We start from the raw sequence: 14,257 nt of genomic DNA, 5'->3' as shown, positions 1-14,257 counted from the left end.
GAAATTCCGGCTGCCTTGCTGCCCATGCATGATATTCAACACCGAAGTTATCCCCAATAAAGTTGCCTAACCCACGAAGAACCTCAACGTCAAGTGAACATCCTTATGGCGAAAGGCCTGGTGGAAGAAAGTGCTAGTCCTTGTGCTGTGCCATTTAGGAGGGGCCAAAGGGCCGTTCCGGGCTCGGCTGGTCCTGGCCCATTTCTTCTCTAAATTAATTTTAATTATTTTCATGATTTTTTTTTTCAAAAAATAAACTAGTTGGTTCAGTTTTTAAAAATAAAAAAAAAAAGTAAATTAAAATTTTAATTAAAAACCACTCATTAATTAAACCTAATTGAAATACAAGTGTATCTTCAAGTAATTTGAAAAAGAAAATCACATGTAATGATGCCCTAATAACAACTACACACATTATACCCAAGAGAATGTCTAATAAATTCGGTATCTTTGGTGTCTTGTTCTTCATTATAATTCGGATGATACAATATTGTTGTTGTCCTCTTGTTCATATAGGGTACGTTCTTTTAGAGTCAATTCTTGCACAAACCAATCATGTCTAGCAAAAACCATTTCTAAATTTTCTGCCTACACCTTTTGTCTTCCATGATCTGTTGGCTAGTATTAGACATGGGCTCATAAATGCTGGTGGAGATAGTAAGTCACGAGCCATGGTGAAAAGAATTGAAAAACCAATGGCTTCCATCTTCCATCATTTCAAAATGTCAATTATCTTTGCCAACTTTATCAATCTTCGGAGTAATCTATTCTCAAGTACTCTCCAATTCATTAGTAGACAAAGATGAAGACCAATGGATGGTTCTCGGGTATCTTCTTCTTCTTATGAATTAGAGACCATATGAATTTCTGACCTTACTTGATGAAAACTTGCTTCTTCATTTGTATATATAGTTTTATAACATACATCAATATACTTAACCACATGTTACTCAATCATTTCATGAATATTCTACAAAATTTTTCAAAATGTTTCTAGACACAATGTGTTTATAAAACAACAATAAACTGTATTTTATTTTAATCATTTTAAGCATGTTTTTACATGGGAAGATCATTTTTTTTTTTCCTTTCCAAAAATGGATAGCAAAAATTTGAACAAGTTTTTACTGGCATCATTCTTAGTTTTTGTTCGAGCATATTGAACCTATCGACTTTCTCTTTCTCTCTTTTTTCTTTCTTTTTCAATTTTTTCATGATTCACATGAACATTTCACCAAAAAAAAAAAAATATATACATGAACATGAGAAAATTTTGTGTTCATGTGATAATTGGATCTTTAAGAATCATATAAGGGATATGGCCATGCATGGAAAAAATTGATATCGAGAGGTCAAAAACTTTTGTATAGAAGAGAATACGTTGAGAATCTAAATTTCAATGCCATAACAAATAGGGAAGAAATCCTTAGATAGTGACGGCCAAAAAAAATTACAATACAGAGAAATTCATATATAAAGTCCTATAAATTGACATTTATTGCAGAGCATCTATCTATCTAATGGTGAAAATCATCCAATTATCTGATTTGTAAAGTCTTTTAACTCTCAAACTGTCGCGACCAATTTTTCGGGGTTTGAACCACTTAGGGTTTGGTTAATGGATTGTTAAGTCTAAACTTAACTCGGGCTCTCCTGCCCATACCAATTCGCGACTTAGGTTCAAGTTTATAACATGCAATTGATTTTCACTGTGAGCCGCCACTAATCTATTTTTGGTGGGTCGATTAGAAACCTAAGTAAAGTAATGGGAGATTCACTTTACTCCTACGAACAGAGACTAAGGATACGGGGACTTGGTTACGTTAGATTTCTCTAACGCCCTTTCGGTACCTTTCTTTTAATTTAAAAAAAAAATGTTTGACAAGCAATTTGGATTGATTTTAAACTATCTCCCTAACATGTGAGGTGTTCATGCAAGTGCAAGAAACCATCAATTTAGCACCCAATAAAGCAATTAAATAATGTAGAACTTACCTTAAAGCAACGAAAGCATCTGCAATATTAGTTTAGAATTCACATCAGCAGTCCTAAATATGATTTCTAATTAACACGCAATTTTGTTTTGTTTTCACTTAATTAATGAAAATCATGAAATATGCAATGCATGCCACTAATTTAACATGAAATGATATAACATGGCAACATGACTTAGCTACATGACCTAAGCAATGTGACATAACTAAGCATGTAATTTATCCTAAGCATGAGATGATTTATTCTAAATAATTTTTTTTATATTTTTTATGAGATTCGAAATTAAAGAAATGCAACATTTAAATATGCAATCTAAATTAATCTAATGACCTAATTCTAATGACGGGCAATTTCTAATTACATGCACCTAACAAAAATCACTAAATGACGTGCATTGTATGAAACTAATTCTATATGATGCGCACGTGATTTTTATTTTCTAATAAGCATGCAATCTATTTAGGAGAAATTGTCTAAACCTATAATATGCAATCTTAGCATGCAATGACGTGCAAAGAATGCCCTAATTCTACATGACATATGCATATGACATTTTTTATTAAAAAATGCAATCTGTCCTAGAAATTGCAACTAATTTATTCTAAGACAAATTTTATGAAATTTCAAATGATCTAGCTAGATTAAGATTCTATCTAATTTAAACTAGGGATTAAGTCATATTAAATCCTAATTTAAACTAAAACATTATCTAAATCTAAAATGCAATTTATCTAAAAAGATTATCTAAATTTAAAATGAAACAAGCAATTTTATCTAATATGCCATGACAATGCCCTAATTATATATGACATATGCATGATGACTTCTTTTTGTGTTTTTTATAAAATTCGAAATTAAATTGCAATCCTAAACACGCAAGATAATAAAAACAAACCTAATCCTTATTCAGATTTTTTGGATTTTATTTACAAAAATAAGATTGACTCAACCAACTCGACGATAAAGAAATCAAACAAAAGATAAGATTGATATCTAAAAATTGGCGAACCATATCTCGCGCATGAGATCGGGTTGACCAATTTTAATTTTTAAATCGCGAATCAAATCTCGGGCTTGAGATTGGATTGTCGATTTTTATAAGGGATTGCGAGTCGGATTTCGGGCGCGAAAATCGGACTATCAATCCCTAGCTTGAGGGGCACTTTCATGTTGGAATCTCAATCAAACATTTAAGAGGAACAATTCCACTAAACAAAACCAGATATAAAGGAAAATAAAAAAAACTATAACTGGATAAGCAATAATAATAAAATAAAAAATCTACCTAAATCCCTTTTCCCTTTTTTTTCTTTGTTTTTTTCTTTTTTTCCTTTCCTACGTGGAAACGTGGGTCTTCGAGAGGTCCACCAGAGTTAATCGTCGGAGCTCCGGCGATGAGGACCAGCAGCGAGCGGATCGGCGGCGAGCGGTGGCGTCACGAGGAGCAAGCGAGCGAGATCTCGGCGGCGTCGCGGTGCAGTGCTCGGCACGGCAGCGAATGGGACTGCAACTCGGGAATCTGGTCACGGTGTTGCGGTGGGCTCGGATCTCTGCAGGCGGAGCGGCTTCACGGGTCGTCGAGTTGCGGTGTCGACGGCGGGAGCGACACAATGGACTGCAATCGTTCGCGACGGGCGGGTTGGCGGACCGCGGACGGAGCAGAAGGCAGCGACGGTGGTGCTCGGCGGTGCGAGCGCGGCGGGGGTCGGCGGCTTCGCGGCTCTGGCGGCCCGGCGACGCGAACTCGCGGGCGAGGAGACGGCGCGGGCTTCGATCGCCGGGCGGCTCGGGCAGCAACGAGCGGGGAGGAAACGTCGGGGGGACGCGCGTCGGAGACGCAATCGGGGCAGGTCGCAGATCTGCCGGCGTCGATGACTCGGGCGGCGCGGCGGTTGCGGCAAGCTTCAAGGCGGCGCGGGCGCGGGTCGGGGACGTCGGGGTGGCATCGATCTGGGAGTTGAGGCGGAGGTGCAACACAACAATGCGAGCGCGGCTGCGAGGGCACAATCGTCGGAGGCGGCAGGCGGGGGCGTCGGCACAGGGGTGCGGGTAGCGGTCGAGACCACCGGGGAAGAAGAACAGTTCTTCTTCCTTTTTCCTATTTCTTTCTCTCTCTCTCCCGTCTCCTCTCACGTCACTTCCTCTTTTCTCCTTTTTTTTTTTTTTTTTAACTTTTCCCTGCACTCTTTCTCTTTCTCTCTTTCGCAGAAACGAAACTCCTCCTCCTCTTTTCTTTTTTATTTTTTTTAAAAAAAAAACCCCGCCCTTCTCCACATACCTGATTGCTTTTTATAGGTGAAAATAGGTAATCTTCGTAGAATTTTATCTCGTTTTTTCAATATACACGAAGATAATCTATAACCTCCGATCACCCAAAATCTTCTTATTTTCCTTATCTCTTGAATATCTCTAATGATTTTATTGCCTATTGATAAAGATGATATTGCAATGCGGTTTTCTCAATCTTCAAAAACAATCATCAGAATATTGCATCAAATTTCAATTTTTCACAAGATAATTGATTTGCAAAAAATAATGGGCTTGGGCTAATTTGCTCATTTCATGGGCTTAGTCTGACCTGCCAATTTAAAACCCGAAAACACCAATTCGACCCATCCGCTACCGATTCAGTAAATAAAATGCAAAATATGCAAACTAAATGTAGCTATGCAATTAATATTTTTTTTTCAGGGATAAAATTAACCCCTAATTTTTTATGCAATAATGACTAAATGGATCGCCAAAATTTAGGTGTCCAGCAATACGCCTCTTTGAAGGTGGGCTCGAAGAGGTTGCCTTCAAAGACAAATTGAGATCTAAATTTTGACCATGCAAATGCACCGAATGATTTTTTTTTTTGTCGGAAAATGAATTCCATTTTTTAATGCAATTTATGTGGTGCATGGAAATGCTAATGCAAATGCATGATGTAAAAGGAAAGAGCGTACCTACAATTACTTACTAGTCGGTGCGGTAGAGCATTTTGAGGTACATGATAAGTCCCATTTTACTCTACAAGTACCCAACTCTCACTCAGGTTCCTTGAAAAGCGTAACAGGCAAGAACATTCACATCCAAAGTGAAATGTTGGACAGAAAAAATTGAGACATCCAGATCCAGACTGAGATGTCTAATTTTTTGGAAAATGGTAAAAGAACTTACCGGAATATCTTACCTTCAAGGAGGGTAGAGTGATTCAAGATGGTGTTACATGTTCGGGACCCCGTACCATTCTACGGTCGCCTGAATAGTAACATGACTTTGCAAAGACACTGCTTTCCTAGGACCCGTACCATTCTACGATCGCCTAGTATGACAGTGTTTGGTTGTGTCTAGGACCCGTACCATTCTACGGTCGCCTAAACGGGGATTTACCTTTCAAGACCCGTACCATTCTACGGTCGCCTGAATAGGGGAATAGGTTTTGTCTAGGACCCGTTCTATTCTACGGTCACCTAAACAGAGGTTTACCTTCCAGGACCCGTATCATTCTACGGTCGCCTGAATAGGGAAATAGGTTTTGTCTAGGACCCGTTCTATTCTACGGTCACCTAAACGGGGGTTTACCTTCCAGGACCCGTACCATTCTACGGTCGCCTGAATAGGGAAATAGGTTTTGTCTAAGACCCGTTCTATTCTACGGTCACCTAAACGGGGGTTTACCTTTCAGGACCCGTACCATTCTACGGTCGCCTGAATAGGAAAATAGGTTTTGTCTAGGACCCGTTCTATTCTACGGTCACCTAAACGGGGATTTACCTTCCAGGACCCGTACCATTCTACGGTCGCCTGAATAGGGAAATGGATGTTGTCTAGGACCCGTTCTATTCTACGGTCACCTAGACTGAGGTTTTGCTTGGCTAGGACTCGAACCATTCTTCGGTCGCCCAGCCTTGCAAAAGAGATCAACTGACCAGGACCCGAACCGTTCTTCGGTCGCCTTAATCAGATTGGCTCTGGAGGAAAATCTTTGGGGGACAACTCGTCGAGTGTCGATTAAAAGGGACTCACAGGCTACAAAAGCACGCTGTAGTCGATAAAAGAAATCCGGGCTACGGAAGCACGCCGATTTGGTATAAATGGACATCGGGCTACGAAAGCACACCGAGTCAATGAATGGAACTCTGGGCTACGAAAGCACGCCAGGTCAATATAAAGGACACCGGGCTACTGAAGCACGCCGGGTCAATGAGAAGGGACTCGGGCTACGAAAGCACGCTGAGGTCAATATAAAGGACACCGGCTCAAGCACGCCGGGTCAATGAGAAAGGGACTACGGGCTACGAAAGCACGCCAGTCAATATAGAGAGACATCGGGCTACAAAAGCACGCCGAGTCGATAACGAGGGACTCTGGGCTACGAAAGCACGCCAGGTCAATATAAATGGACATCTTGACCGAGTCAAGTGTGAAAAATGGGTAGAGATATACTTACCTGATGATATCTCTGATTCTTTGGGATATGTCTTTTGGAAATTAGATATCCTGTGGAGGCCTTTCACCTCCTAATATCATGAAACATTCTGAAAGGAACTTGAATTACCCGTCGACATGATTTAGAGCAAAACTGATATGCATTCATTAAAGAGATAAACAATCTAAGCTACTCTAGAATGCACATTTCAAAATTCAGTGAGGTTTTCATCAACTCAATCGGGGTTTATGCATAATGACCTTTGCATCACCCAAATTTCCACTTTGGAGAGAATTATCATTCAAGACAATTTTCACTCATGACATGGATTTCTTAAGAATACCAAATGAGGGACCTTCAATTAGAAAGGACTTTCACTCACTCTCATTTAGAGGCTATTTTATGAGAATCGCTCCATCTCACTATCATCACACCAACAAGGGTCCGAGTTTTCTCGCAAGAGGTACAACCTTACCAATCTGAGAGATCTTTAATAGGGACCGTAATGTGGGCTTGGTTAATGGCTTAACAAAGGGACTCTTTGAGTCAAGGCAATTGAAAGAACAATTTTGTAATCATCTCCGGGTTTACAAGTCAAGAACCCCGCAAAATGAGAAAGAAATGATCCTCGCTCGTACTTCTTCGAGCGATGCTTATAAACATATGAACTCCTATGTTAATTCAAGTGCCCTAATCTGAAGAGACTTTGTAAAGGACGTAACGTAGGCTAGGTTCATAGGTTGAGAAATGACATGATCATTAGGCTCAAAATATGTGTTAAGGGTGAGAGTTGATGATCATCTTGGCATTGCCACCAGTTTTCTTTTTCACCATTGGGGATTGTCTTCATGAAATGTCCCATTGATTGTAAAAAACTCAACATTTGAGCTCTTTGAGTATTACTCCATTGGGATTTAATTCTAGCAATTGACAGTCATCTATCTTGACTCTCTTTTTTTCATTTATGGGCATTGGCCTTGCTTTTACTAGGCACACCGCTTTTTCATGCCCCTAGTTCTTGTTCATTTTTTCTTCACTTTTTTTTCATGGGCATTGGCCTTCCTTTTTACCAGGCACACTGCTTTTCATGCCCCTTAATTCTATTTTGATTTCTATGCATGTGTCAAGCAATTACACTTTGAATGACATTCAAACTTTCAAAGGTCTTCATATGTCTCTTGTCTTGCCCTGGTGGGGGGATGATCACCAACTGGTTTAAAGAAATAAAATTGCAGGCTCAAATGGGCTATGCAAAGGATATAAGTGTATGGGATAGAGAAAGAAATGCTCTTCATCATCCTAAGGCACTTAAATTAACACATGAATTCAATGTAATAGCATGACTTGAAGATTGATGCAAGTGAGAGCAAGAAGATTTCAATTCATTTTCCTCACCTCATGATGCCATTTGATCTCTTAGTTGCCCCGATGTGGGGTGATTCTTGACAGGGGTAATTTGAAAAGAATCTCCACAAGTGTATAAGGCTCAAGAGGGTTAAGCAATGGATCACCTATAGTGTTTGGGATAGAGAAATAAACTGCCCTCATCATTTCGGTCATCGTACCTTTTGCGAGAGAACTCTTTACCTTGTAAATATGGAACTTTCTATACTCATCTCACAATTGTATAAGTAGGGGACTGTGTATAGGATAAGGCTTGCCTTTCATCATACTGACACGTCTCATTCAGCATTCTTAAGCATTGATGTCACTCCATTAAATTGTCTGTCTTGACAAATCTCCACATGAAATTGGTTAGCTAAATCAATATGAAAATTCTCTTTTCAAATGAGTCCAGCAACTTTAAGCATGAAAAGTGTTTGTGACTTCAAAACAAACAATTTATTGCACTCAAAACATGGTTTTAAGCATTCATTCAGGGGATTGCTCTAGAAAGGGATTGTCGTCTTTTATCAATCAAAAGTGAAAATTCGCTTTTTGATTTGATGAATACTCCGTTCTTGCTTTTGCCCCTGCACAAGAGAACGTGCATGAATAGGATACTATGCAACTCAAAGTAAATTCAAATGGCACAACCATTTTGGCTCGGATCGAGATTTTGTCTCGCCATGTCACTACTAGAATCTATAGTACCCCAATTCTTCATCTACAAGGAAAAGAACAAAAGTGTCAATTCCGAAATTAATTATATTCATGAACGCAATGTATCCATTTCATTTAAGACGGATGATCTTCTTTTGACTTGTTTCATAAACTGATCAAAGTTAATATGTACACTTAGATGCAAATTGCAGAAAGGAAAGGATATGGGGATGAGGGCGCCTCTCTAAGTTAATAAATGGAAACCCATCTTTATCACCCACCTGACAATATTACTTTCTCTCTAAACTCGCATATTGCTGCCTTTGTACAAACAAGAACTATAGTAGCAAATCAGGGTCAGACAGGGAAGGATTTTTGTCAAAAGGTTGTCACAAGTATCGGGTAGTAATCCACGCAACGTTGGCATGAAGCAATCTTCCAATCATGCGTGTAAGGGGAAACACTGCACATTCCCCAATAAACCACAAGTACAAGATTAAAACAAAGTTATTGCAAGTTATATTTGTAAGCCATGAACCATAAGAATATAAATCCTAACATGATGATCTTCCACCAAAAGCATTACTCTAAATATGAGATCTCCAACATAATCATCTCAAATTCACAATTATGAGGCAGTTGGGCTTTACCCTCTCATATGTTGCATATTCCCATGTCGGAGGTTTAGCATCCTTGTTCTTGCAAATCTGAATAAGTTCAAAAAGTTTCAAGCATTATAACTAGGCATAAAGTCTGCACCAACAGTTTTATAGGAGAAAATTTAATATTTGGAGACCTAGGACATCATCTGTCGCCAACGAGGTAATAAATCCGAAGTCCGAATGTGCCCCAGCTCTATATTCCTTTAAAGGGATCAAAGACTAGACCTAAACAAAGAAAGGAATTTCCACCGGATGAGAAGAAAAATTTGCAGGATTTATTATAAAATTTATTTAAGTAAAGTCTACCTTCATAGTGCAACAAGCACAAGGTCACAATAGGCTTGCCGAGTATTTCTGGCTTGTAAAAAAATTCAGCCTCCAGATCAAGTGCTAGAGCATTGATCCTTGCAACTACTTTTGCGACATTTCTGAGTGTGCACGTTTACAAATAAGTAAATTACCAAATTGAATACCATCGCTTTGTTTATAGCAACAAATTACACTTAATCTTGCCACATAGATCATCTAGGCATTAAGCTTGGATCTAAAAGTCAAATGATATAGAGTTGGAGACCCTATTGACTGTAATATCAGCCATCCCACTGTAAGCAATTAGACCCTTGCGTTGAGGCTCTTGGTCAGTGTGATTAATGATAAATCTTGACAGCTAAAAATAACTGGTTCATATTGTAGCATAGCAGCTTTGGAACAATACCCCAGAAAATTGTTTAATCAGCCGCTACAAATAACCAGAAGAGTTTCACTTTGGCCAACGTAGGATAAGAGCCCAAGAGAGCATATTCAGTTCAAAAGGCAGAGGCAATTTAACTCCCATTGGGCCACCTTCAAAAATACAGGAATTTGGCAATGTCTGATGCATATAGAAGGGGGCGATAGTGACTATCGGGTACTGAAAATGCCCAAAATACCCCATCAGAGAAACAGAAGATCTATGTATTATCTTTTACTTGGATGGAATAAAATTTACATCCGGGAACTAGCAAGAAAAATTAATGCCTATGGCTCTATATCATCATCTATAGTAAAGACTCACGATGCTTGACAACGAAATTTTCCATCGCCTGCCTCCATCTTGGCAATATTTCTACTCAAAATACTACAATGAAACCAAAATAAACATCCACAATCAACAACTGATTTAAGTTGGACAGAAATTACATTAAACAGCAGTTTACCCTCAGAAGGCCTGGGGTTCAGTCCAAAATGAGGCTACTACGCACGAGGATCGTCCTCTGGTACTTCCACTCGTAAGTAGTATCCCTCCTTATAATCTCCTACAAAACGTCAATAAATTCATTACTGCTCGACCAATCTTTAGAAGATGATAAGCAGATAGGTAATTACAAGTTTCATCCAAATCTCTGACTTGAGTTCATGGCCATGTTTTAGCAATTCAAACTCCTAATTCTGTGGCAGTTCTCTCCAAGGACACAACCGAAAACAGGAATAATAACTAATTGACCTTCCTTTCCTAGGAAATGCTACTCAACCACCACCTGATTACAGCCATCAAAATCACCAGCTATTCATCCATGTCCACTTTAAGCAGTAAAATCTTCAGCAGGATGATCAGACACAAACTGTTTATCTGATTTGCAGGGTGGAGGACCTGATCGAACAGAGGAGTGTAGCCTCGGTGCTTCTTGTTCCTCAGCAGCTTCGTTTTCTCTCTCAAAGGCAGACCAAAGAACTGCCTGCTCTGGACGAACACCTCCTCCATCAAGTCCGGGTTGACTCCATGATTGATCACGTAGAAAAAGCCAGCATCCAAGCATGCCTAGAGGCCAACGGATTGGATTCATCCATCAGTGTCCCTCTCGACTCGAAAAATTTTGGTTTCCTCGGTTTCATGTACCGGAAATCGAACTAAACATAGCAGAAAAAGGCAGGAGAATCGAAGACTTGTTTGAGCAGGGACACCAACCGTCGCTACTAACGGGCCACTGATATTAGAAAGAGCCAAGAGGGCGCAACAGAGGAAATTCTGGTGGAGTTTTGGACAGGTTAACAATATAGAGTTGCCTGCCATAATATAATCTCCAACCTTCATGTTCAAAGCTTTACTCATGCCAATTTATCTTTATAGACTGTTATTAAAGCATATTACCTGAAAATACAATTGCTCCATTGCTCTAGCATATCACCAAGATTTATTATGAAAGCTCTGTACAAAATAGGCACAGAAGAATGTTACTTTTCAGGATTACCGTGAGTCTTCTGTCCCGCATTTGCGATGATTATGTATAACTGAATCTAAGCGATAAACTAAACAACTAAAAGAGGGTAACTACATAAGTAATTGTAGAATGCGCATGATCGTGGTAGTTCTATAACTGTTGACTTGCTCAAAATTAACCAGGAAAGAATGGTGGAATACCATTGTGTTCTTGTGTGTAAGAGTGTTTGTGATAAAAGGAAGGAAGGGAGGTTCATCAACAAAGCACCAGAAGGATTAAACTGATCAAAATGTACACTTATATAGATGCAAATTGCAGAAAGGAGAGGATATGTGGATGAGGGCACCTCTCTAAGTAATTAAAAGGAAATCGATCCTTGTCACCCCATCTGACAATAATAATCTCTCTAAACTGGCATATCACTGCCTTTGTACAAACAAGAACTATAGTAGCAGATCAGGGTCAGACAAAGAAGGATTTTTGTCATAAAAATTTACAAGTAGTGGGGTAATATTCTACCCAACATTGGCATGAAGCAATCTTCCAATCATGCATGTGAGGGAAACAGTGCACATTCCCTAATAAAACATAAGTAAAGATTAAAAACAAAGTTTTTGAAAGTTATATTTGTAAGCCACGAATCATTAGAATAACAATCCTATCATGATGATCTTTCACCAAAAGCGTTACTCTAAATATGAGATCTCTAACATAATCATCTCAAATTCACAATTATAATGCAGTTGGGCTTTACCCTCTCATAGGTTGCACATATTTCCATGTTGGAGGTTTAGCATCCTTGTTCTTGCAAATGTGAATAAGTTCAAAAAGTTTCATGCATCATAACTAGGCATAAAGTCTGCACCAACAGTTTTATAGGTGAAAATCTCATACTTGGAGACCTGAGACATCATCTGTTGCCAACAAGGTACTAAAACCAAAGTCTGAATGTGCCCCAGTTCCATATATTCCTTCAGAGGGATCTGAGACTAGACCTAAACAAGGAAAGGAATTTCAACCGGATGAGAAGAGAGAATCGCAGGGTTTATTATGAAGTTTATTGAAGTAAAATGTACCTTCATAGTGCAACAAGCACAAGGTCATAATAGGCTCACCGAGTATTGCTGGCATTTAAAAATCAGCCTCCAGATCAAGTGCTAGAGCAATGATTCTTGCAACTACTTTTGCCACATTTCTGAGTGTGCACATTTACAAATCAAAGAATTACCAAATTGACTACCATCGCTCTGTATATAGATCATCTAGGCATTACTCTTAGATCCAAGAGTCAAATGATTTAGAGTTGGAGACCCGACTGTAATATCAGCCATCCCACTGTAAGCAATTAGACACTTGCGTTGAGGCTCTTGGTCAGTGTGATTAATGGTAAATCTCGAAAGCTAAAAACTTGTTCATATTGCAGCATGGTAGCTTTGGAACAATACCCCACAAAATTGTCTAATCAGCCGCTACAAATGACCAGAAGAGTTTTACTTTGGCCAACATAGGACAAGACCCCAAGAGAGCATATTCAGTTCAGATGTCTGAGGCAATTTAACTCCCACTGGCCACCTTCAAAATTACAAGAATTTGGCAATATCTGATGCATCTATGTCCATTTTAAGAAGCAAAATCTTCAGACACAAACTGTTTATCTGATTTGCAGGGTGGAGGACCTGATCGAACAGAGGAGTGTAGCCTCGATGCTTCTCGTTCCTCAACAGCTTCATCTTCTCGCTCAAAGGCAGACCGAAGAACCGCCTGCTCTGGACGAACATCTCCTCCGTCAAGTCCTGGCTGACTCCATGATTGATCACGTAGAAAAGCCGGAATCCAAGCACACCTAGAGGCCAACGGATTGGCTTCATCCGTCAGCGTCCCCCTCGACTCGAAAAATCTCGGTTTCCTCGGTTTCATGTACCAGAAATCGAACTAAACATAGCGGAAAAAGGCGGGAGAATCGAAGACTTGTTTGAGCAGGGACGCCGACCGTCGGATATCGGAGCTCGAGAGGTCGATGAGGTTGAGAGGAAGCCGGAACTCCGGCAACGTCGACGGCGTTCGCGTCATCCATGCTCGCCGTCCGTTCGCCTGACGGATTTCGCGGTGATGATGACGACCGACGACGATCGACGCCGGACGGGAATTTGAGTTGGGGGTGATGGAAGACACGGGGCTGAGAAAGAAGAGGAAAACGACGGCGTGGGACGTTTAAAGAATCAGCACGGATATTCGGTGCGGCCATCGGTGCAGTCCTCGTTCCTCCATCCTAATGCTTTCTGCAGATTTTAAAGCATTTTTGCTGAGTAATTATTCTATTCGATATAAATAATCATTTTAAAAAAATAATTCATTTATTTTCAACAAAATAAACAGACCTTAAAATTTGAAAAACCTTAAAAATATTTATATTTACATGCATGTTTATTCTTTTTAATTTATTCTTGTGATATTTAATTTTTAAATGGCTAAGAAAAATACAAATTCTAGGAAAGCTGTTCCATTTTTCGTTGCTCTTCCAAACTAGCAAGGCCTTATCTCAAATGAAAAGACGTTTGAACGATATGACCCCATAAAGCGTATTAATCACATTCCACCAATCATATGAATTACATGCATGCTCATCCAAGTACAAAAAATGCACGAATGCCTACACATTAACTGACGCTTTATGTAATGTAACAAGCAACACTAAAATGAGTCGATACAAAAAGGGTAGCCATTGGTATTTGCTCCGGTGCTTAAATATCGGAAGTAGTTAAAAAGCCTTTTTCCATTTGTTTGAGTGGGACATTTTGAGATGGAACATATGCTTCTTGGATATTGATAGTGTATATCCTATATCTATATCTATTTACATATATATATATATATATATATATATATATATATATATATATATAAGAATATTCAATCATGGATAAATAATTTTGGCGCGAATTAAA

At 39.3% G+C, this 14,257-nt stretch overlaps 1 protein-coding gene and 1 long non-coding RNA gene across 4 annotated transcripts; both read right to left on the bottom strand.

The window, feature by feature from the left end:
* Positions 1-9,123: 9,123 nt before the first annotated feature.
* On the bottom strand, positions 9,124-12,450 carry LOC120286712. The gene is made up of 3 exons (XR_005545427.1): positions 12,389-12,450; positions 12,207-12,307; positions 9,124-9,159 (listed from the first exon to the last, which is right to left on the bottom strand). It is a non-coding gene; the product is annotated as an uncharacterized LOC120286712 (long non-coding RNA).
* Positions 9,719-12,182, bottom strand: LOC108958801 (2-oxoglutarate-dependent dioxygenase citB-like). 3 transcript variants are annotated; one of them, XM_039299151.1, is made up of 4 exons: positions 12,067-12,182; positions 11,243-11,299; positions 10,717-10,912; positions 9,719-10,409 (listed from the first exon to the last, which is right to left on the bottom strand). In XM_039299151.1, the coding sequence occupies exons 2-4, from the start codon at positions 11,261-11,263 to the stop codon at positions 10,348-10,350; spliced, it is 279 nt and encodes a 92-aa protein (XP_039155085.1). In that variant the 5' UTR covers positions 11,264-11,299; positions 12,067-12,182; the 3' UTR covers positions 9,719-10,347. The 3 variants fall into 3 exon arrangements, 1 of the variants encoding a protein (XP_039155085.1); XR_005545426.1 differs by lacking the exon at positions 12,067-12,182 and having other exon boundaries at positions 10,632-11,157; positions 11,243-11,296; XR_005545425.1 differs by lacking the exon at positions 12,067-12,182 and having other exon boundaries at positions 10,717-11,157; positions 11,243-11,296.
* Positions 12,451-14,257: the final 1,807 nt, after the last annotated feature.

This window comes from Eucalyptus grandis, chromosome 8 (assembly GCF_016545825.1).
Source record: "Eucalyptus grandis isolate ANBG69807.140 chromosome 8, ASM1654582v1, whole genome shotgun sequence".
Lineage (NCBI taxonomy): Eukaryota > Viridiplantae > Streptophyta > Magnoliopsida > Myrtales > Myrtaceae > Eucalyptus > Eucalyptus grandis.
The sequence above is the reverse complement of the archived record's forward strand: the minus strand, read 5'-3'. Positions and strand labels throughout refer to the sequence as shown.